General features: G+C 40.6%; 1 protein-coding gene across 1 annotated transcript in view; it reads right to left on the bottom strand.

The window, feature by feature from the left end:
* The window catches only part of LOC136886033 (cholesterol transporter ABCA5), a 256,631-nt gene that overhangs the window by 152,521 nt on the left and 81,397 nt on the right, over positions 1-22,713 (bottom strand). Inside the window, exons 8-10 of the mRNA XM_067158745.2 lie at positions 8,955-9,141; positions 6,629-6,772; positions 1,545-1,695 (exon numbers count right to left, since the gene is read on the bottom strand). Of these exons, the coding sequence (XP_067014846.1) occupies positions 1,545-1,695; positions 6,629-6,772; positions 8,955-9,141 (482 nt within the window). The remainder of the gene's footprint in view (positions 1-1,544; positions 1,696-6,628; positions 6,773-8,954; positions 9,142-22,713) is intronic.

The raw sequence follows: 22,713 nt of genomic DNA, 5'->3' as shown, positions 1-22,713 counted from the left end.
AGCATATTTGTAACATGTTAATTGCTGTATACCAAGCATTTTAGCATACTTTAAGGCTTTATAATTTTAACACATTTTGAGGTAAATGAATTATTCTTTATGTATCCAAAAGTACATATATTTATCTGAGCACTGAACTCATTTAGTTCTTTTATTTTTGGCAATGAAATATGAAAGAGGACCAATATATTTATCACGATTTTGAGCTTTTAAAATTTTTTATTTCAAATCATGTCTGTAATTTATTTTTATATTTACATCTAACATTGTTGCATTAGTAATACTATGCTTATATGAGAGGGAAAAATATGTGATTGGCAATTTATGAGGGTTTCTATTGCACTATCACTGAGAGGATCAAGACACCATGGCACTATTATAGGAATGAGCAGGAAATCTTTTTTTTTGTTTTTTCTTTGCTACTTGCTTTACGTCGCACCGACACAGATATGTCTTATGGCGACGATGGGATAGGAAAGGCCTAGGAAGTGGAAGGAAGCGGCCGTGGCCTTAATTAAGGTACAGCCCCAGCATTTCCCTGGTGTGAAAATGGGAAACCACGGAAAACCATCTTCAGGGCTGCCGACAGTGGGGCTCGAACCCACTATCTCCCGATTACTAGATACTGGCCGCTCTTAAGCGACTGCAGCTATCGAGCTCAGTGAGCAGGAAATCAAGGCACGTGGAACACATTCTCGCTACTCTTCAAAACAAGCATTTGTAGTATACTTTTTGGCAAGGGTCAGTACTTCCATCTAGCAGTAGCATGCAGGACTGTAATGCTGTCTTTCCTGTTTACCAGAAGACACACGGATGCATTTCCAGCATGTGATGATGATTTATTAGTTAAGGATTACATGTAAAAATTACTAAGAATGTAATCGTTACAAGTACAATAATAACAACCTACAATGGTGAACACCCACAACCATTATTTACTATCAATATCATCAAATTATCACCACTGGCAGAATACAAAGCCTCATCCATGCGTTGGTGGGACGCATGGGACAAGCTTACATAGGCATAAAGAAGGAACATATGGCAACAGTCTGGTGCATTGGCAGTTTTGTGGATAGAGTTGTGTTTGAGCTGTGCGAAGGTAAACATGGCCACTCTCACACAGTCTCCTACCAACTGCGAGGTACATGCAGTTATTGTGTCACACTGCAAAAGCTGCAGAGGGCAATACAGAACAAGATATGTGGAAAGTGCAGTACAAGTATAATGTTTTTGCATGACAACACAACAGGGAACACGCAGGCTCATCTGCAGCAATTTGGCTGGGATATCTTTGCCCCCTATAAAGCCCTGACCTCGCACCCAGCAACTTGAATCTCTCCCTCCAACTGAACCGATTTCTGGCAACACAACGTTTTAACAGTGACACTGCACTTCACACGGCGGTTTCATTATGATTAAGGCCTTTGGTTACAAGACTCTTACGACACAGGCATTGAAAAGGGGTAATCAACAGGGTTATGAGTCTCCAACTACTATTGTGAGAAAGCATAAATGAACCAATAAATACCTAAATTACTTACTCGGTATTACAGAGTCCAGATAATAGGCCAGGAGACCATACAGGATGATATCTACCAACATCATGATGATACTGCCACCAAATGGAATACCTGGGCCAGACCATAAGTTGCTGAAGCGAACACCCTGACCAGAGGAGTCCAGTGTCACAGCCTGCATAACAAAATAAAATGAAACATGATACAGATACAAGAGCAATATTCTTGGACAGCCTGGAACAAATTGGAATAAACTCAAATTATATACATTTTTTTAACTAAAACACTTACATTGAAATGTTACATAATTTGTAGATAGATACAAGATCTTCAGTGAAATCTGAAAATAATACTTCTAAAAAATTTAAAATCATAAAAGGATTAACATAGATTCTTAAAAATGAAGTTCCCACAAGGAAACCATAATTTATTAATACTGAATTTTCACGACCGCATTGTAATCAAAACCAACTTTCAACATATTAGATCGCACTCTACAAAGTGATGGCAGCAGTGCCAGACCTGTAGCTTAGATCCTTTCCAACAGAACAAGATGGCCTAGGCCACTATAGCTCAATTGGTAGAGCAACCGACGCGAAATTGGGAGTTTGTGGGTTCGGATCCCACTGGTGTCCGGTTGGCCATTTTTGTTCTGTACTTAACATCTCTTCAACAAGTACTAAATGTACGTAACACGACCTAATCGGTTGAAAGTCGGTTTCGATTATAATGCGGTCGTGAAAATTCAATATTCATTGACTGCCTGCATTAGGTGATTAATCAAAGTTCTCCATTCCTGCCTGTCTCTCCACCATTCTTCTGTAACTCTGCCTGCATCTTTCTAACTCTCAACAATAATCTATTTGACTGATGTTTTACATTGTTTTCTGGTCCTACCTCTCGGTCTCTTTCCTATCTTCTCATTGAAGATCCTGTTTAGGATTTGCTCTTCTGTCATCCTCATCCCCCTTATGGGTGGGGGCTGGTAGAATAACACCCATGGTATCCCCTACCTGTCATAAGAAGCAACTAATAAGGGCCCCAGGTGCTCATAACTTGAGAGCGTGTATTGGCTGGGACTTAGCTGAGTCTTGGCACTTACTTATGCCAGGCTCCTCACTTTCATTTATCCTGTCCAACCTCTCTTGGTCAACTCTTGTTCTTTTCCTACCCCCGAAGTTACTAGGTTTTCGAGGCCAAGGGAGTCTTTTGTTTTCATGCCCTTGTCTTCCTTTGGCCAATGCCTTCATTTTTCGTGTTTTGGACCCCTTCCATTTTTTCCCTCTGATTTATGTGAATAGAGGATGGTCGCCTAGTTGTACTCCCTCTTAAAACAATAATCACCATCACCACCAACACCTGTCATCTTCATTAAGTGAACAAACCATTTCAGTTCAGATATATCTGTTTCTTTATGAAATAATAAACCACTGTTACCAGTCAGTTTTGAAGTTTTATTAAATAAAGAATTCACTTCACAATAGGATTTGGAGACTGCTCAATCATCAGCTAGTGAAATTGAAATAATTAATTTAAAAAACAAACAAAAAAACAACTTAGGTTCTTCAGGCTGTCGATACTAATTTATGAATAAATATACTGTATTTTAAAACTATCTGAAAAAAAAAAAAAAAAGAGCATTTTTTTACCTGAAAAGTAAACAATTAATTAAAAGTAGATTATAGGTTTCAGTATTACAGTTTGCTTTACATTGCACTGACACAGATAGGTCTTATGGCGATGATGTGATATTAAAATTAAAAGAAGGAAGTGGCTGTGGCTTTAATTAAGATACATCCCCAACACTTGCCTGGTGTGAAAATGGGAAACCACGGAAAACCATCTTCAGGACTGCTGACAATAGGGCTCGAACCCACTATCTCCTGGATGCAAGCTCACAGCGGCGTGCTCCTAACCATATGGCAAATTATATGTTTTGTTCTAGAAAGAACATCATCAGATTCTATCAAATTGCATTTTAAAATATTTAGGAATGTATAAACATTTATGATTACATTCTGTTTAAAACTTTAAATACTTGAAATTTGGAACTTATCTTAACAGTGCCTAAGATCCCTCCTTACTGTGCTAGAGAGGAAGCACTGTTGGAGGACTTCATACGGTTATACGTAGGTCGAGTCATAAGTCACGGCAACTATTTTTTTTCTCGCGAACAGGAGACAACACGGAAAATTTAAGATATGCATTTGGAAACGTACGGTATGTACTTGCGTATGATGCCAGTAGATGGTGTATGTAAACAACAGTGTGGATCTACGCATGCCCCCAAGTTCAGTGTGTGAGTGAGAGCATTACAAAATGGAAGTCAACAAGCAGGAGCAATGATCGTATATTAAAATAGCAGTTCTCTGCAGCAGAAATGCACGCCAAAGCCATGCAGAGCTGCGGGAAGCATCAGGTGTGCAAGCCATGCCCTATAGAACAGTGGCGAGGTGGGTGGAGACGTTCAAACGGGGTAGAGTACCAACTGCCGATTTGCCTTGCTCAGGCCGTCCAGTGTCCATGGACAAAGATGTACCGTTGGCAACGCACACTGGAAACCTTGGGTGATTATTTCAAAGGTCTGTAACCAGTGGAGACCTGTCCTTTGTAAGTAGTCTTGTGTATTTGCTGTCTACGCCAGAATAAAACGATGTTTACCAATTGTCTGTGTTCTGTCACTTTCCTACGAGAATCTCCTGAAGTCAGAATTTATCTTCAGGCACTGTGCATAAGTACATGCCCTATATTTCCAAATGCATATCTTAGATTTTCCGTGTTGTCTCCTGTTCACAAGAAAAACAAATATTTGCCATGATTTATGACTCGACCCTCGTGCAATTGTTCCTAAAGACTATTATGTACCTATTACATTTAAGAGTAGGAGCGATGAAAGCACCAATCGAAGGAAAAACGTCACCGGGGAAGGGATCTGAACACAGACCTCCGAGCTGACAGGATCCCGCCATAGCAAGTACGCTACGCTGACATCGGGTGAAACTCACAGTGTGTTTAGGTTTGATGCTGATTTCTTGGCATGCTCTCAAGTCGGTCTTAAGCCACGTACAGATTTTGCAACACCGTCTTGCATAATTAATTTAAATTCACCCGTGGAGCACTCCAATTGCCTAACTTCAACTGTAATTACAATAGAGTAAAATAATATATTATTATTGGTCCACCTTTTCAATACAAAATGAAAATTACATAGGGACTAGTTTCGACCTAGTAATAGGTCATCATCAGCCTGAAGTAAATTAAAGCGTAAATATTGAAGAAAAACATAAACAATGTAAATACAAGTACAGTCTTTTTAAAGGTACATACCATGTGGGAATTTGAGTAGAGATATATTAAAAATAATAACTCTTCCAATTGACGAAGCACTGAGCGGAAGTTATGTAAAGTTCGGTGCGCCGTATATTATAAAAGACCACTGTGCACTAAATGATGTAATAAAGAAGAAGAGTAGGTTGAATGCTGGCTTCTTCTTAGCTGTTGTATATTCGAAGAAGATTACGTCGTATTTTATAAGGTATTTTATAATATACGGCGCACCGAACTTTACATAACTTCCGCTCAGTGCTTCGTCAATTGGAAGAGTTATTATTTTTAATATATCTCTACTCAAATTCCCACATGGTATGTACCTTTAAAAAGACTGTACTTGTATTTACATTGTTTATGTTTTTCTTCGATATTTACGCTTTAATTTACTTCAGGCTGATGATGACCTATTACTAGGTCGAAACTAGTCCCTATGTAATTTTCATTTTGTATTGAAAAGGTGGACCAATAATAATATATTATTTTACTCTATTGTAATCACAGTTCAATACGGATCTATCATTATGAAACTTATTTCTTTTAATAACTTCAACTGTTGTTAAAATAACAACAGCGTGAGATATTGAATGACGTTTTTCGAATTATTTATCAGTATGATTAACCCTCTAATGCTCATATACCCGGTTCATGATGTTTCCAACCACCTTTTATATTTCATAATGATGCTATCAGGAATTAGACAAGAAAATGTCAGGCAATAGAAATGTCGATTAACAACTCAGGAGGAGGAGGAGGAGGAGGAGACAGTGCTATTAGTAAAAAACTCACTTGATGATGACGACGATTATGATTATATACTTTGTCCCTCATAAGAAAGAGAACAGAAAAACAATAGCTGCTGAATCAGTGGTTTCTAGAAAGATTGGGCCACTGATGCACCCATAACCATACATGATTTTTAAAAATAAAATTAGAAAATAATAATGTAAGTATATTCATTTGAGGGAATTAACCCAATGCATGTTAGTCTGGTAATGATTGAAAGTTAAAAATTGAAAAAAAAAAATCTTTGAGGATGGATTCTCTATGAGAAATTCAACATTACGAAAAATATACATAGATTAATCATCTAATCAATACACAATATAAACTGAAAAGATTATTTATCTAACAAATGTGGACATGTTTTGGCTCTTGGAGCCATCATCAGCACACAAATACCAAACAAAGGATTAATAAAACATAAATAAACACATCTGAAAGGAAATCATGCATGTAGTAATGACATATGTCTTAATAATTGAGACAATTCAAAACAAAATATTGGAAAATATTTGAAAAACATAATTGGAGGTCCAATATATATTATGTATTGATTAGGTGATTTAATCTCTACATGTTTTTTCTAAAGCTATATAGTCAGTATAGACTAACTTGAGGATGATTAGCTGTAATAAGAAATTCAAGTTAGACAGATGTCAAGAATGCATTTATTTTTTTATTTTTTGCTATTTGCTTTACGTCTCACCGACACAGATATGTCTTATGGCGACGATGGTATAGGAAAGGCCTAGGAAGTGGAAGGAAGCGGCTGTGGCCTTAATTAAGGTACAGCCCTGGCATTTGCCTGGTGTGAAAATGGGAAACCACGGGAAACTATCTTCAGGGCTGCCAACAGTGGGGCTCGAACCCACTATCTCCCGATTACTGGATATTGGCCGCACTTAAGCGACTGCAGCTATCAAGCTTGGTAAGTCAAGAATGAAGATTTGCATTGCAGCTTGTACTTGTCCTATTTATTTCTCTTTCCATTGACCTACCTTATCCATTGCCAGAGCAAAACCAGTACAGCTGATGAGAGTCATGAACCACAGATAGATCGGATCCATATCTTCCACAAAGATGTTGATGGTATAGAGAGCACCCAATACGTACACAGCAAAAGGACCAAACACGCCTGCTGTCTGTCGACAAATAATGAGAACAGTATTTCTTTGAAGATCACTGAAGTCAGAAGTATGGCAAATACACACATTTAATAAGGTACACAACTCCTTATACACATATTTAGAACAACTGTAAAAAAAAAAAGAAAAAAGGCAGAACCATCATAGTGAATAAGAAAACTATACAGAAAAAGAAAAATCATATACAGAAAGGTAAGTAGGTCTACTTGATTAGGAACATATCAGGGGAAACACAATGGCAGGCCAAGGCAAATACAGAAAGATCCTATTATAAGTAATGGAAAGGAACAAATGAGTGACAAACCAAATACTGTACAGAATGTCGATGTTATCTTGCAGGCGTGATGTGTGAAGTACTAATGGATGGCCATGACTGAGCGACATCAAAGAGGGGCGTAAGAGTACATTCGGCCAAATATTTAGGCCTTCTTCAGCCACATAAAAAACAATGAGTAGAAAAATGTATGATGTAAAGTTAAAAATAATTAAAATTGACAAAATGCATCATATGAAAACGTCCATCTTGATGAAAATGGATATCAGTCTTTTTCGAAAAAATGTCTGGGTTCTTCACGAATCAATTCTTCAATGTTGGAGATAATATTCTTGTTATGTAGATCTAAGAATGTTAAAAAAATGAGGACAACCACTGAAGATTAATATGTAAAGCTGCACACTTGGTCGAAGAATAACTGTATACTTACAGTAATCCCCACAAGGAACTTTCATCCCATCAACGCAGTAATTAAAACTTTTCCTCTTTGTGAATCTCACTACTGGACTTATCACTTTGTTTACCATTATACCATTGCCTGCTGTCAATTTCACAACACTTTCGAGGTCTTTTCTGCTGTCACTCATAATGTTGTAAAGTATTTATTACTCTATAGAGCATAGCACCATCTAAAAAAACCCTTATCTGGGATTCCAGTTCTTTGTATTTATATAAGGAAACAAAGGTCCAATGATGATGTCTTGAGGAATTTTCCTCTTAATGATTATAGGATCAGATAATGCTTGGCCTACTCTAATTCTCTAAGTTCTATTTTTCAAGAAATATAGCCACTCATTCAGTCACTTTTTTCTCTAATCCAATGGCACTCATTTTTTTCAGTGACGATGATGATGCTTGTTGTTTAAAGGAGCCTAACATCTAGGTCAATGGCCTCTAATGGTACAAAATGAGATGAAATGTAATGACAATTTAAAAGTCCGAAATCATCCACTGACCAGAATTCAAAACGTGATGACAAAGAATGAACGGATGGATATGAATTTAAAACAATCAGTGGATCTGACCTGCAATGCCCCACATTCCCAGAAACTAGCATTAAACAATAGTATTACTGACCAAGGGACTGCTTCTAAAGCACAATACTGAATCGATGATGCCTGTAGTCTAAAGGGGTCCAAAATACATGTCATCGGCCCCTCATAATGGTATTTATTGCTATGAAAGTACAACCATGGTATTTATCATTTTGTGGTACTAATCAAAAGTAGCGTAGACTCGCAGTATTTCACACATTATAGTACTACTCACAGGTAGTGTAATGCGCACATGTAACACAGACCTATAGTGTTTCTCACATTGTGACGCCATTTGCAGGCAACGCAAACCTATGGTTTTCCTCACATAGGTGTACTAATCACAGGGACTCGTACTATCCCGTGGTGTTCCTCACATAGGTGTAGTAATCACAGGGACTCTAACTATCCCGTGGTGTTCCTCACATAGTGGGTACTAATCATGGTGTTGCTCACCCATGGTATCGCTCATGTAGTGGTACTAATCACAGGTACTGTAAAACCCACCCAGATTCACACTGTAGCTACTAATCACAAACCTATTATGTACCTAACATAGTGGTACTACTCACAAGTAAAGGTGACCCATGGTGTTCCCTGCGTGATGGTACTAATTACAAGTAGTCTCATGGTTCTAATTCAATCATCCCTTAGTCGCCCCCTTTTAGTCGCCTCTTACGATAGGCAGGTGATATCGTGGGTGTATCCTTCGTCAGCATTCCCCACCCACAGTTTTTTTTTAATTTTTTTTTTTTTTTTTAGTAGTCTCCCACAATCTACCCTACCAAAAGCCTTAGAAAGCTCAACAGTGATACAGACATTTCAGTTATTTCTGTAGAAAAAGAAAGAGAACACATGGTTGAATATTTACCCTGCCTTTATTGAAGAACGGAGTGAAGACAAAGGCCATCATGATGATGGTGAGGCTGTACAGGTAGATTAGCAGGAAGATGAGAAACATATTGGAGTGCTTGAACACCTCCAGTGAGATGAGCAGGACCATGGCCACGATTGAGAGGATGAGGACAAATACACCGTAGATGATGAACCATGACAGCCTGGAAATAGACAAGCAATGTAGAAGAGTGATTAAAGAGCAAAGTAAAACAATAAAAGGTTACAATCTTTGTTAGGACATTAAATGTGAATAAAGTTAAACTTGCCGATACAGCCACCTTCACTTATCAGCCATCTCAATAAACGACCATTTTACTCTGGAACCAATTCATTTTCCCATAAAGCCTGCATTAATATCCCCTCCTCTAACCCCTTGATGCCGACCTCCATACGTCTTATAGACCTCCTCTTCTCCACATGCTGCTGACCTCCATGTGTGGTATGGACCCCTGTAGAACTAATTTCATTTTTCTCTAACTTGTAAAATTTTAAAGTTGTGTAGATGGAAATGGTATATCTTTGAAGATCTGTGCCTTCCTTGTATGTATGAATCAGCCCATAACAGTGTTTCTCTTATCCTTTCTCAAGTGTTTGAGATAGTCTGACCTGTTTCTGCTTGAGAGCATGTAGGCTTAATTTTCTGCTGCATTCTAGCTGATATACAGTATATTTCATTACAGGATAATTCCTTATGTATACTGATAGAATAAATTGCCATCTTTTCACTGAAATGAATGTGATATCATTTCATTCCTATAATTCTTTCACTCTTACGACTCGTAATCACTTGACTCTCTGTCACTTTGAAATATGATATTGCGTGGTGCAGAGGGATGGTATGGTGCAGTTTGAATGAAAGAGAAGTTATTAAATTTTAATAAATCAGATGATAACAGCATTACACTTGACTGAACTGAGCAAAGCGAGAGTGAATGAATTACATAAGGAATGGGAGGGCATGATTTGCATGGCCAAGTAACTGACGATGAAACACGCCAAAGAATACTCTTTTTTATGAACTAATCATCCCATTTACCTGGGACTTGTGCTAAATGAATCTTTGAACTATTATACCCGGCTCTTCTGATCAAAGTTCTGAAGACAACGATTACATTGTTAATCAACCCAGGCAAATACAAGAACGTCACTTTCAATCTGGGATTTGTGGTTGTTTTTTTTTTGCTAGTTGCTTTACGTCGCACCGACACAGATAGGTCTTATGGAAAGGCCTATGAGTTGGAAGGAAGCATTTGCCTGGCGTGAAAATTGGAAACCACCGAGCTCGATAGCTGCAGTCGCTTAAGTGCGACCAGTATCCAGTAATCGGGAGGTAGTGGGTTCGAGCCCCACTGTCGGCAGCCCTGAAGATGGTTTTCCGTGGTTTCCCATTTTCACATCAGGCAAATGCCGGGGCAGTACCTTAATTAAGGCCACGGCCGCTTCCTTCCACTTCCTAGGCCTTTCCTATATCATCGCCGCCATAAGACCTATCTGTTTCAGTGCGAAGTAAAGCAAAAAAAAAAAAAAAAAAAAGGAAACCACGGAAAACCATCTTCAGGGCCGCCGACAGTGGGTTTCGAACCCACTATCTCATGGATGCAGGATGCAAGTTCACAGTCGCGTGCCCCTGACCGCACGGCCAACTCGCCCGGTACTTTCAATCTGCATAAAATGTGGAAGGTCTCTTCTCCATTCCTACATTATAAATGGTAACTATAGAATTAATGAATGTAAACTACATTCTTTGAGTCTCTACTGTAAAAATTTGAAAATAATACGAGATTATTATTATTATTATTATTATTGGCTGCCTGGCCGAGGCGGTAAAGGCGTGCTTGGTTCGCCGGGAAGGACGTGGGTTCGAATCTCCATCAGGAAGTCGTAAAATTTAAGAAACGAGATTTTCACTTCCGGAGGTGCATATGGCCCTGAGGTTCACTCAACCTACACCAACAATGAGTACCAGGTTAATTCCTGGAGGCAAAGGCAGCCAGGCGTAAAGCTAACCACTCTACCCCATCACGTGCCGAGGTTAACAACGGTGGAATCTTATACCTTCCACTCCTCCGAGGGCCTTCATGGCCTGCACGGAGGTGGCTTTGTTTTTATTATTATTATTATTGTACCGGGCGGTACACCTCCACGCCGCTTATTTAAACTTTGCGCCAGTTGAAACTCCCCTACTGGAAGAAGTCTGAACTTTGTCCTATGTGTTAATTTTCAAGTTACCCTGAAGATGCCACTACTTGGAAGTTTTGAAGTTTCTGAACTGTGTTGTTTTCGATGTATTTTTGTTTTGCTTGTAGTAAGAAGTGTGAACATTCTCTTCTAGAGGACACTACTGAAGAACTACAACGGTGCACCCTAGTGCGAAGTGAAAGAACTGTTTTTTTTGAGAAAATTTAATTTCAAAAGTTTGTTCTTTGCTAAATTTCTTTCAGTCATTGTTTAAGTTGGCAATATTAACCCTTTCTTTCCCCTTGTTTTGATTTTAGCCAATCCTGAATTTCTCGAATTAATTTTCCACCAATAATATGTTTCTTCTTCGTATTGTGTAGGGGGTTTCTTGGTGAACCAATAAAATCCTTGTGGGAGGGTGTTCTCATTCCAAAAACGCCTCGAACTTTCCACGAGAGTATATAAACTGCTGATTTTCGGGTCTCGGTGCCACTTCAGTACCATCTTTCAGTGTGTAAAGTACATAGCAGGGGGCGGGAAGCGCCTCTTTCTTCGGGGAGCAGTTCAACACCAAGGTAATGGCCTTTTAATAACTTCTTTTCTTGCTAGCTCAGCAGTTTAACTCTCGGGGCGGGTCCGAAGCGTTTCTACCATGTAACTTTCCCTAAAATGTAAAGACTCTTAGCCTCTATTCTCTTTCAGAACTACATATTGGGATAGAGAGTGCTTAACCCTCTCGATCTCCCACTCATATTGCATTGAGGTGAACTTATTTTCACAACCGTTTCTTCCCTTCTAATGTAACGTAAATTGTTTCCTTCTAAAAGTCACCTCTTTAGTATGGGATTAGCCCTTGCATTAACGGCCTAGTGCCAAGTAGGTTTTAAACAAATGTATTAGGAGTGCAGATCGCCTCCTCTCAATTGTTATTTTAGAAGTCAGGTAATTAACCATTTTCTCACTTAATAGACCTCAGTAGGTTGGGTATGTTACCCCTGTGTATATGTCCTTAGAGGACAACTTGAAGGTGGAGTTTGGTGTGGCCTTTGATAGGCTTAAAGTTGAGAGCGAGTGGCTCTTTTTCGAAAATTGAGTGTTGTATGCCTCGAGGAGGCTTTACTGTGTAATTTGGAGCAAGTGCTCCTGGGCTTGATTGGGGTCTTCTGCCCCTTTGTTGAATTCTGTATATCGTAAAGTTGGGCTAATTGCTCTGAATTGTGTGTCTGGCTCTCGGAGCCCAAATCCTGTAATTGCACATTCTCGATTAGTGGTTTTGCTACTCTGTACCTGCCATTATTGTTATTTCTTGTTTTTTGCTAAGAAAATATAACCTTGTTAAATTTTAAATTCACTTTAATTTCGTAGCCTGAGACCTGTTCACCCCCCGCACCTTCTTTTACCTCTAACTACCACGGAAAACTCCGTAATAAGTGGTAGCAGAGCGTGGTTGAATGGGTCTCAATTTAGCCCCTTTTGATGGCTAAACATTGTTTTGATTCGAACTCTAACAATTTTCTCAGTTGCTGGAATTTTTAATTTTCCTTTTTCAAAATTGTTCTGTCATCATGCCCGGCCCTCGCGATGTTCTCCATCTTAACTATTTGCGCAAGGAGGAGTTGATCTATGAATTGACTATTAGAAATGTGCAATCTGGAGGCACGGTTGCGGTAGACACAAACAAGCTTAGAGAGTCCCTTGATTTGCCCATTTCCATCCCCACTTTGGGAGAGAAAGAAATTGACGACTCTCTTTCCACGATCATCGAGAATATTACTGGGCTAGCATCTGTAGTTAGTTTTTTTGACGAAAATGATCCTTCTCCTAATCAAATTAAGCGTGTGCAAGCCAGGCTATTTCATTTTTCAAATAGAGTTAACGATCTGTTGTCTCTGAAGTTGAATGACGTTCAGAGGAAGGAAGCTAGTACGGTGCTTGAAAATATTTCTGAATTATCTAATAAGGTAACTCAATTGTTAACTGGGGAAGTTCCTCCCAAAATCGATCAACCCACCACGGTGAATGTAAGTAGTGAGGAAGAGCCTCCTAAGGGAGAAGTCAATAGGATAACCGTTGGAGCTCAAACGATCTCTGCCCCATTGGACAACGAGTCTGAACGCCGTGCATCGTTGAATAATGTACGTTCTGAATTAACTTCTTTGCCACTGAAACCTTTACCTACTATGTCACCTGGGTTCAGCAGCTTGCCTCATCCATTGGCAATGTTGCTCAGAGGTATCTCGAAGTTTTCGGTTAACACTACCAGTGAAGTTATTTCTTTCTTAAGGTTTTTAGTTGAATTTCAGGATCATGCCCTTGTTTTTTCTCTTTCTCCATGTCAGATTTTGCAAATCATCTATCCCTATGCAATAGGTATTCTCTCAGACAAAATAGTAAGAGCCATTGCCGAGCAATCATCTATTGAAGACTTCCACGCCCACTTGCTAGCTAACTTCATCCCGGCTAGGGCAAGGTCATCTCTGATTCAGAAGTACTATTATCGAGTACAGAGATTGAATGAAAATCTGGCTGATTTCATACAAGACATTAAGTTTTATACTAGGGTTTTTGCTCTTCATTTTCCTGAAGATCAGATTGTACAGGCTATTGTAGAAGGAATTTCAACATCCTATAGGTCATATTTGTGTTTCGCGGCGTGCCCGCAAACCTTCTCTGAACTTGAAGCATTGGCCGTCTCAGCGGAAGGAGTTAGATACGCCGATTCCTTGCGTGTCGCGAAAGAACCCCCTCCTTCGTTTAGTAATACTCGGCCTCCACCTCGCCGATCAGTCACACCTCGTAAATGTTACGCTTGCGGGTCGCCTGACCATCTTCGGAACAAGTGTCCATTGATCAAATCTAGTAGGGCAAATAATGGAGCTGGCTCATCACAAGGCTGTTTTAAATGTGGGGCTTTCTCACATATTGCCAAGAATTGCCCAAATTCAAATAGCACCCCCTCCTGCTGAACTTCTGGTGCAACTTCCACCAATGTCACTAATAATAAGTGACTAGCGGCTTCGGCTGAGTCGACTAATCCATCTTTCCGAGGCTCAGCCCCTGGTAAACAGATCGAAACTTCAGGGAACGTTCAATCTGCAAATCCATCTTTTGAATGCCCCAAAGAGTGTCTTAGGATTGCGGCGGATACCCCCGCACCGGTCCCCTTTCTCAAAATTGAGTTAAATAATGAGCCTATAACAGCCCTATTAGATTCAGGCAGTGTTTGTTCTATTATTTCGGCTGAATGGTATGCAAAATTGAAATCTGTTTGTAAACTTCCTGACTATTGTTCCTCTTCGATCCAATATGTTTCGGCTAATTCATCTCCCTTAGAAATTCTAGGTTCTTTACAGGTCAAAATTCGTATTTTTAAATTTACATGGAAAATCAAATTGTTTGTGGCTAAGCACTTGTCTTGCCCCATCATATTGGGAGCCGACTTTATTTCTCACACTGGTCTTATGCTCGATCTTCAGAGTAAGTCGTGCACATTCAAATTTGCTTCCAATTGTAAAATCCCCTTGTTAAAATGTAATTCTGCGTCATGTTCATCTATTTCGCCTACCCAGGATGAGATGTTGTTAGACCTTAGACATCTACCTGAGGAGCAGGCTGATAGTATTCATAAGTTGTGTCAGTCGTTCCCAGAGGTGTTCTCTGATACTCTTGGTGTTACTGACCTTATCGAATACAAAATTGAGGTCACGGATTCGATTCCTGTCCGTTTTCCACCTTATAGGCTATCTCCACCTAAAATGAAGGCTCTGAAAGAAATCATCAATCAGATGTTGAAGGATGGTATTATTAGGCCCTCTAAGTCTGCGTATTCTTCGCCTATTTTTCTAGTCCCGAAACCCCAAGGGGGCTTCAGGCCTGTCATTGATCATAGGGCTCTCAATCGGAAGGTGGTGTTACAATCTGTGCCCCTTCCCGACCTTCATTCTTGTTTTTCATGGTTCCGTAAGGCCAAGTTCTTCACCATCTTGGATTTGAATCAGGCCTACAATCAAATTCCCCTTGCCGAAGAGTCTAAACATCTTACAGCGTTTGCCACGGATTGGAATTTGTATGAATACAACCGCGTGCCTCTCGGGCTCCCCACGGGAGATGCTGTACTCACTAGGCTGCTAGATAGGGTCTTCTCCGACATCAAATTTGAGTACTTGTATCACTACTTGGATGATGTCGTCGTATTTTCGGAGACCTTTGAAGAACATCTAGATCATCTGCGAGAAGTTCTCAATCGCCTTCGTAAGGCTGGGTTAACTGTCAAGTTGTCCAAGGTTGCCTTTGCTAAGCCCTCTATGTCATTCCTAGGGCATATTGTGTCACCTGATGGTGTTGCCGTCGATCATTCTAGAACACAGGCCATCCGTGATTTTAAACCTCCCAAGGACATTAAAGGTATCGCCAGGTTCATTAGTATGGTGAATATCTTCAGGAAGTTTATTCCTAACTTCGCTAATAGAGCGGCGCCCTTAAACCTTCTTCGTAGGAAAGGCATCAAATTCGAGTGGGGACCTTCTCAACAAGCCGCTTTTGAAGATCTTAAATTAGCTCTCTGTAATGCCCCTGTCCTTGCTATGCCTGATTTCTCAAAGAAATTCATCGTCCAAACTGACGCGTCGTCGTCAGCAGTAGCTGCAGTCCTTCTTCAAGAGACTGAACTAGGGAGGCGACCCATCCCCTATGCATCTAGGACTCTATCGGCTCAAGAAGCAAAGTATTCCATATATGAGCTCGAAGGTTTGGCAGTCTTATTTGCCTTAGAAAAGTTCCGTCTCTATCTGGAACATGTCAAATTCGACCTGGAGACAGATAATCAAGCCTTAAGCTGGGTCTTAGATAGGCCGCGTCGTACTGGTCGTATAGCCCGTTGGGCCATCCGAATCTCTGCCTTCCAATTCGATGTCAGGCATATCAGAGGTACCGAAAATGTTGTCGCTGATGGACTCAGCCGTATGTTTTCCAACGACGTTGAGAACCATGAACCGGTCGATAGTTCATCTCCTCCCGAGTCCATGCTATCTGATGTTAATGCCATCTTAACAGATGCTCCCGTGCTCTTTAGGGATATCGAGAAATACCAACGTGAAGATCCGACGCTGGCTCCGATAATGGAAACATGTCGTCCCTTATGTTTTGAGGAATGGTGTTTTATGTTGCCCATCGAGGCATGATAAGATGATGAAAGTTGTCGTTCCAGCTGTTCTTGTACCTATGATCTTCAAGTATTATCATGAGACCCCATCAGGAGGGCATCTAGGCATCTTTAAAACTCGTGAGAAGATTCGTGAAATGTTCATCTGGAAGGGTATGGACGGTGAAATCCGTGAACTAGTAAAGGCTTGTAAATCCTGTTTGCTTAGTAAACCAACCATGTCCACCAAGGTAGGCCTTTTGTCTTCTCATCAAGCGTCGCGCCCCATGGAACGCCTGTATATTGATTATGTAGGACCCTTCCCCCAGTCAAAGGGAAATGCCAACAAGTTCATCTTTGTATGCGTAGATGGTTTTACAAGATTTTCCTGGTTATTTCCGACTAAGCTGGCTACCGCTCAGTCCACCATTACTTGTCTAAATTCTATCTTTGCTTCTTTTGGTCCGTGTCAATTTATTGTATCTGATAATGCTAAGGCTTTCACATCTAATTTATTTCGTAAATTCTGCTTTGACCTATCCATATCTCATGTGACGACTTCTGCTTATTACCCTCAACCATCTCTGGCTGAACGGGTTAATCGTAATCTCAGGTCCACGCTTATTGCCTATCATCATGAAGATCATTCTAGATGGGACACGTCCCTGCATTGGTTAGCTTTTGCTTTGAATTCGGCGGTGCCATGGATATCTGCACGCCGCTGGCCCCTCAACCTCTCCACAAAGCCTATGCCCTCAAAAATGATGATGGTCCAACAAAATTCTGCCGCCTAGCTTTAATGTTTCAGTGCCCCCGCAGCTGCGCGGCGCCGTGCCGCGACTGGGATAGAGGAAGGGCCCCCTCTAGTCCAGCGAGGACAACTGGTGCACGGCGAGCCGGAGCCCTCCTCCCGGCCAAGGCTGATGTGCGGCGCCCAACCTGTAACTGGCCCGCGACCTGCATGTTCACCGCGGGCGCGGCGTGCTTCAACACCAGTGCTCCCCTCATAGTGCATGCGAGCGGTATCTCAGGGTACTTGAGGGGTCCGAGCGGCCGCCTTTGGACGCAAGCTGCAACGGCCGGTCTGGCCATCCAACTTAATCAACATCGAAATATTTAATCAACTACATGGACATTTACTATCAGCAATTACTACACTTGGGAATTCAACAGCAATATTTGGTGGACTTTGAAAAGTTTTCTTCACTTTCAAGTATTAAAAGTTTTTCTTCTGAATTCAACTTCTACAAACATAAAGACATTACTTCAGCAGTTACTACGAGAATTTTTGAAACTGGATCAAATCAAATTTTCACTATTTTGATAAATGCTTCTGCAATTAATCTCCATAGCAACATCATAACTTGGACCTTGTTTTCAAACAAAAGTTTATGTTCTTCCGTGTTACCCCCTTGGAGGGACTTTTGGGGGGGGAGGTCTGTACCGGGCGGTACACCTCCACGCCGCTTATTTAAACTTTGCGCCAGTTGAAACTCCCCTACTGGAAGAAGTCTGAACTTTGTCCTATGTGTTAATTTTCAAGTTACCCTGAAGATGCCACTACTTGGAAGTTTTGAAGTTTCTGAACTGTGTTGTTTTCGATGTATTTTTGTTTTGCTTGTAGTAAGAAGTGTGAACATTCTCTTCTAGAGGACACTACTGAAGAACTACAACGGTGCACCCTAGTGCGAAGTGAAAGAACTGTTTTTTTTGAGAAAATTTAATTTCAAAAGTTTGTTCTTTGCTAAATTTCTTTCAGTCATTGTTTAAGTTGGCAATATTAACCCTTTCTTTCCCCTTGTTTTGATTTTAGCCAATCCTGAATTTCTCGAATTAATTTTCCACCAATAATATGTTTCTTCTTCGTATTGTGTAGGGGGTTTCTTGGTGAACCAATAAAATCCTTGTGGGAGGGTGTTCTCATTCCAAAAACGCCTCGAACTTTCCACGAGAGTATATAAACTGCTGATTTTCGGGTCTCGGTGCCACTTCAGTACCATCTTTCAGTGTGTAAAGTACATAGCAGGGGGCGGGAAGCGCCTCTTTCTTCGGGGAGCAGTTCAACACCAAGGTAATGGCCTTTTAATAACTTCTTTTCTTGCTAGCTCAGCAGTTTAACTCTCGGGGCGGGTCCGAAGCGTTTCTACCATGTAACTTTCCCTAAAATGTAAAGACTCTTAGCCTCTATTCTCTTTCAGAACTACATATTGGGATAGAGAGTGCTTAACCCTCTCGATCTCCCACTCATATTGCATTGAGGTGAACTTATTTTCACAACCGTTTCTTCCCTTCTAATGTAACGTAAATTGTTTCCTTCTAAAAGTCACCTCTTTAGTATGGGATTAGCCCTTGCATTAACGGCCTAGTGCCAAGTAGGTTTTAAACAAATGTATTAGGAGTGCAGATCGCCTCCTCTCAATTGTTATTTTAGAAGTCAGGTAATTAACCATTTTCTCACTTAATAGACCTCAGTAGGTTGGGTATGTTACCCCTGTGTATATGTCCTTAGAGGACAACTTGAAGGTGGAGTTTGGTGTGGCCTTTGATAGGCTTAAAGTTGAGAGCGAGTGGCTCTTTTTCGAAAATTGAGTGTTGTATGCCTCGAGGAGGCTTTACTGTGTAATTTGGAGCAAGTGCTCCTGGGCTTGATTGGGGTCTTCTGCCCCTTTGTTGAATTCTGTATATCGTAAAGTTGGGCTAATTGCTCTGAATTGTGTGTCTGGCTCTCGGAGCCCAAATCCTGTAATTGCACATTCTCGATTAGTGGTTTTGCTACTCTGTACCTGCCATTATTGTTATTTCTTGTTTTTTGCTAAGAAAATATAACCTTGTTAAATTTTAAATTCACTTTAATTTCGTAGCCTGAGACCTGTTCACCCCCCGCACCTTCTTTTACCTCTAACTACCACGGAAAACTCCGTAACAATTATTATTATTATTATTATTATTATTATTATTATTATTATTATTATTATTATTATTATTGTATGGCATTTACAAGCATAATGTGCAAAAATATACAATGAATGTATAAGTTAAAATACAGAAATAATTAAACTAGAATGTCCAGCTTCGAAAACCAGTCCAGAGCCCGTAAACAGTCCTTAAATGCTGACAGTGGACAGCTCTCAACAACATGAAGCAATATCTGCTTCTCAGCACTACACTCACACACAACACTTTCACAATATCCCAACTTTTCATCATGTATGGGCAGCTGCCGTGGCCTGTTCTGAAACTGTTGAGTTTTGACCACTCATGTCAAGGTAGATCGAAACCTGGCACTTTCTTTGTTGGGTATTTAATCAGAAAGGCGTTGGTGGGTGGACACTGTTCCCATCACTGTCTCCATTCTGCTCTTACATTGAATTTTTCATGGGGGTGCAGATCAGTCCAGAGTGGATTCCGGGATTTTAACCTCATCACAGGTGGATCTCGTAAGGCACTTAACAAGAGTGAGTTCCTGTGTGCTAAGGTCTTTTTGAGCAACTGTACTTTTGCTGCTTTTCTCCTCTGATCTGGAGGAGCAATGTTTGCTAAAACAGGCAGCCACTGAGTAGAAGTGGACCTCACTGTACCAGTAACAACTCTCATGGTTTCATTGAGCTGTACGTCAATCTTGCTCGAATGTACGTTGTTTTCCCACACAGGAGCACAGTACTTACCAGGCGAGTATGCTAGAGAAAGTGAAGCAGTGCGGAGAGCGTTTGCATTTGCAGCCCAGGTGCTGCCCGCTAGTTTATGCAGCAGCTTTACTCTTGTACTCAGCTTCTTTGACAGATTCAGGCAATGCTGTTTGAATGACAAGGATCGATTTAGTGTGAAACCCAGATATTTTGGGAAGAAGTTGTGGGAGACTTCCGTTCCGTTAAAAACTACATGTAGCTTCTGATTAGCTTCCATGTTATGCAAGTGGAATGCTGTTACTTCCGTTTTACTAGGATTTGGCTGGAGTCTCCATTTGTGGAAATATTTACACATGGCAGCTAGGTCCTTTGAAAGTACATCCTCACAGTGTGCCAAATCCATACTCTGAGTAATTAAAGCTAATAATATGAGCTGAACTGTTGTAACAGTGAATTTTTAAAGAGATTGCTGCATTTTCTTAATGCTCACACCTGAATCATCTCTGTCCGCTGGGTAAAGCAGCGCTCAAATGTTCCCCGTCGCTGCGGGGTTAAGTGGTACCTGGCACCACAATCGGCAGCCAGACACATTTCACAAACTGACCTGAATGAAACGGCCGGTCATAATTGCTCCAAATACTTTGTTCATCCCCGAGACAGACACGGTAATAAAATCAACCTTACCCAGCGAGTGGCTGCGTGGTTTGGGCCACTTGATCAGGTAACCGTCAGCCTGCATTCCAGAGTTACTGGGTTCGAACCCCACTGTTGGCAGACCTGAAGATAGTTTTCTGTGGTTTTCTTCACACCAGGCAAATGATGGTGCTGTACCTTAATCAAGTCCAGCTCCATGGCTAAATGGTTAGTGTGCTGGCCTTTGGTCACAGAGGTCTCGGGTTCGATTCCTGGCAGGGTTGGGAATTTTAACTATCATTGGTTAATTTCTCTGGCATGGGGCTGGTTGTATGTGTTGTCTTCATTATCATTTCATCCTCATCACCACGCGCAGGACGCCTACGGGTGTCAAATCAAAAGACCTGCACCTGGCGAGCCATACATGTCTTTGGATACTCCCAGCACTAAAAGCCATACGCCATTTCATTTTTTACCTTAATCAAGGCCTCAGTCGATTATTTCCCACTTCTAGCTCTATCCTGACCCATTATCACTATAAAGCCTATCTGTGTCAGTGTGAAATGTACAAAAAAGAGTATTTTTATTTAAAAATAACCTTTTTCACATCTGGCCATGGAAATAGTTCTGTAGATTTTTCTTTTTTATGGTACAATACTTTCATTCTTCGTTATTCTCTTTTCTCTGTGGTCTACCAGGAAGGAAAGCTATAAATTACCCATATGAATGAATGGGAGAGCGTGATTGAACAAGCCAATAATTCCCAATCTAATTTTAAGACGTTTTTGGTTGGAATCAGTAGCAGCGATTGGAAGTTAAAAGGGGGGGCACAACATTTATAGACAGCAAAAAAGTATCCAGATATAAGGGCTAGAGCAGAGAAGGTGGGGGTGTAGGGCATAAAATTTGAAACAAAATAGCCTTTTTAATGCTCTCTGGGCAAATTTCAGTAGAGACGTAAAAGTTGAGTCTACCGACTTTAGTGCGGTAATAATAGTACTATGATGTACATGTTGATTCCCATAGGGAACCTGAAATATTTGTCCCGAATGAGTAAATTAATAATACCAATATAAATAGTCCGTTATTGGACATTATAAATTTTCCAGGTACTTCATTCCTGATTGCCAGCGTTTTGCCCCAGTGTGCTAAGTTGGGCTCATGCACTAGCCATGCATCTTGGTGGGTGTGCTATTTACCATCTGATGAGCCCAACTTAGCACCACTGGGGTGAAATGCTGGCAACCAGGAATGAGTTATAAGAAAAATTTATAATATCCAATAATGGACCATTTATATTGGTATTATAATAGTATTATATAATAAAATGCTCACCAAAGGGACAATAATTACAGATGTATTACAATTAAATATTTTCGTTTTGTTTTGCTAGTTGCTCTACGTCGCACCGACACAGATAGGTCTTATGGCGACGATGGGACAGGGAAGGGCTAGGAGTGGGAAGGAAGCGGCCATGGCCTTAATTAAGGTACAGCCCCAGCATTTGCTTGGTGTGAAAATGGGAAACCATGGAAAACCATCTTCAGGGCTACCGACAGTAGGGTTCGAACCTACTATCTCCCAAATACTGGATACTGGCCGCACTTAAGCGGCTGCAGCTATCGAGCTCGGTTACAATTAAACAGAAGTTAGGCGTGATTATACAATTAAAATGTCATTTAGTATTTGACTACACACTAACAAAGTTACCAACACTAGATAGAACTGCACAGACATATTTACTGAGCGAGTCTCTGGTAAGATCCCAACTAGAGTATGGTTCCACTGTATGGGACCCTCACCAGGATTACTTGATTCAAGAACTGGAAAAATCTAAAGAAAAGCAGCTCGATTTTTTCTGGATGATTTCCGACAAAAAGAGTAGCGTTACAAAAAAATGTTGCAAAGTTTTGGGCTGGGTAGACTTGGGAGAAAGGAGACGAGCTGCTCGATTAAGTGGTATGTTCTGAAATGTCAGTGGAGAGATGGCGTGGAATGACATCAGTAGATGAATAAGTTTGAGTGGTGTCTTTAAAAGCTGGAAAACCAAGCTCAATAGCTGCAGTCGCTTAAGTGCGGCCAGTATCCAGTATTCGGATATGGTGGGTTTGAACCCCACTGCCGGCAGCCCTGATGATGATTTCACGTAGTTTCTC

This window comes from Anabrus simplex, chromosome X (genome assembly GCF_040414725.1).
Source record: "Anabrus simplex isolate iqAnaSimp1 chromosome X, ASM4041472v1, whole genome shotgun sequence".
Taxonomy (NCBI): Eukaryota; Metazoa; Arthropoda; class Insecta; order Orthoptera; family Tettigoniidae; genus Anabrus; species Anabrus simplex.
This window is presented reverse-complemented; position numbering and strand designations above follow the sequence as displayed.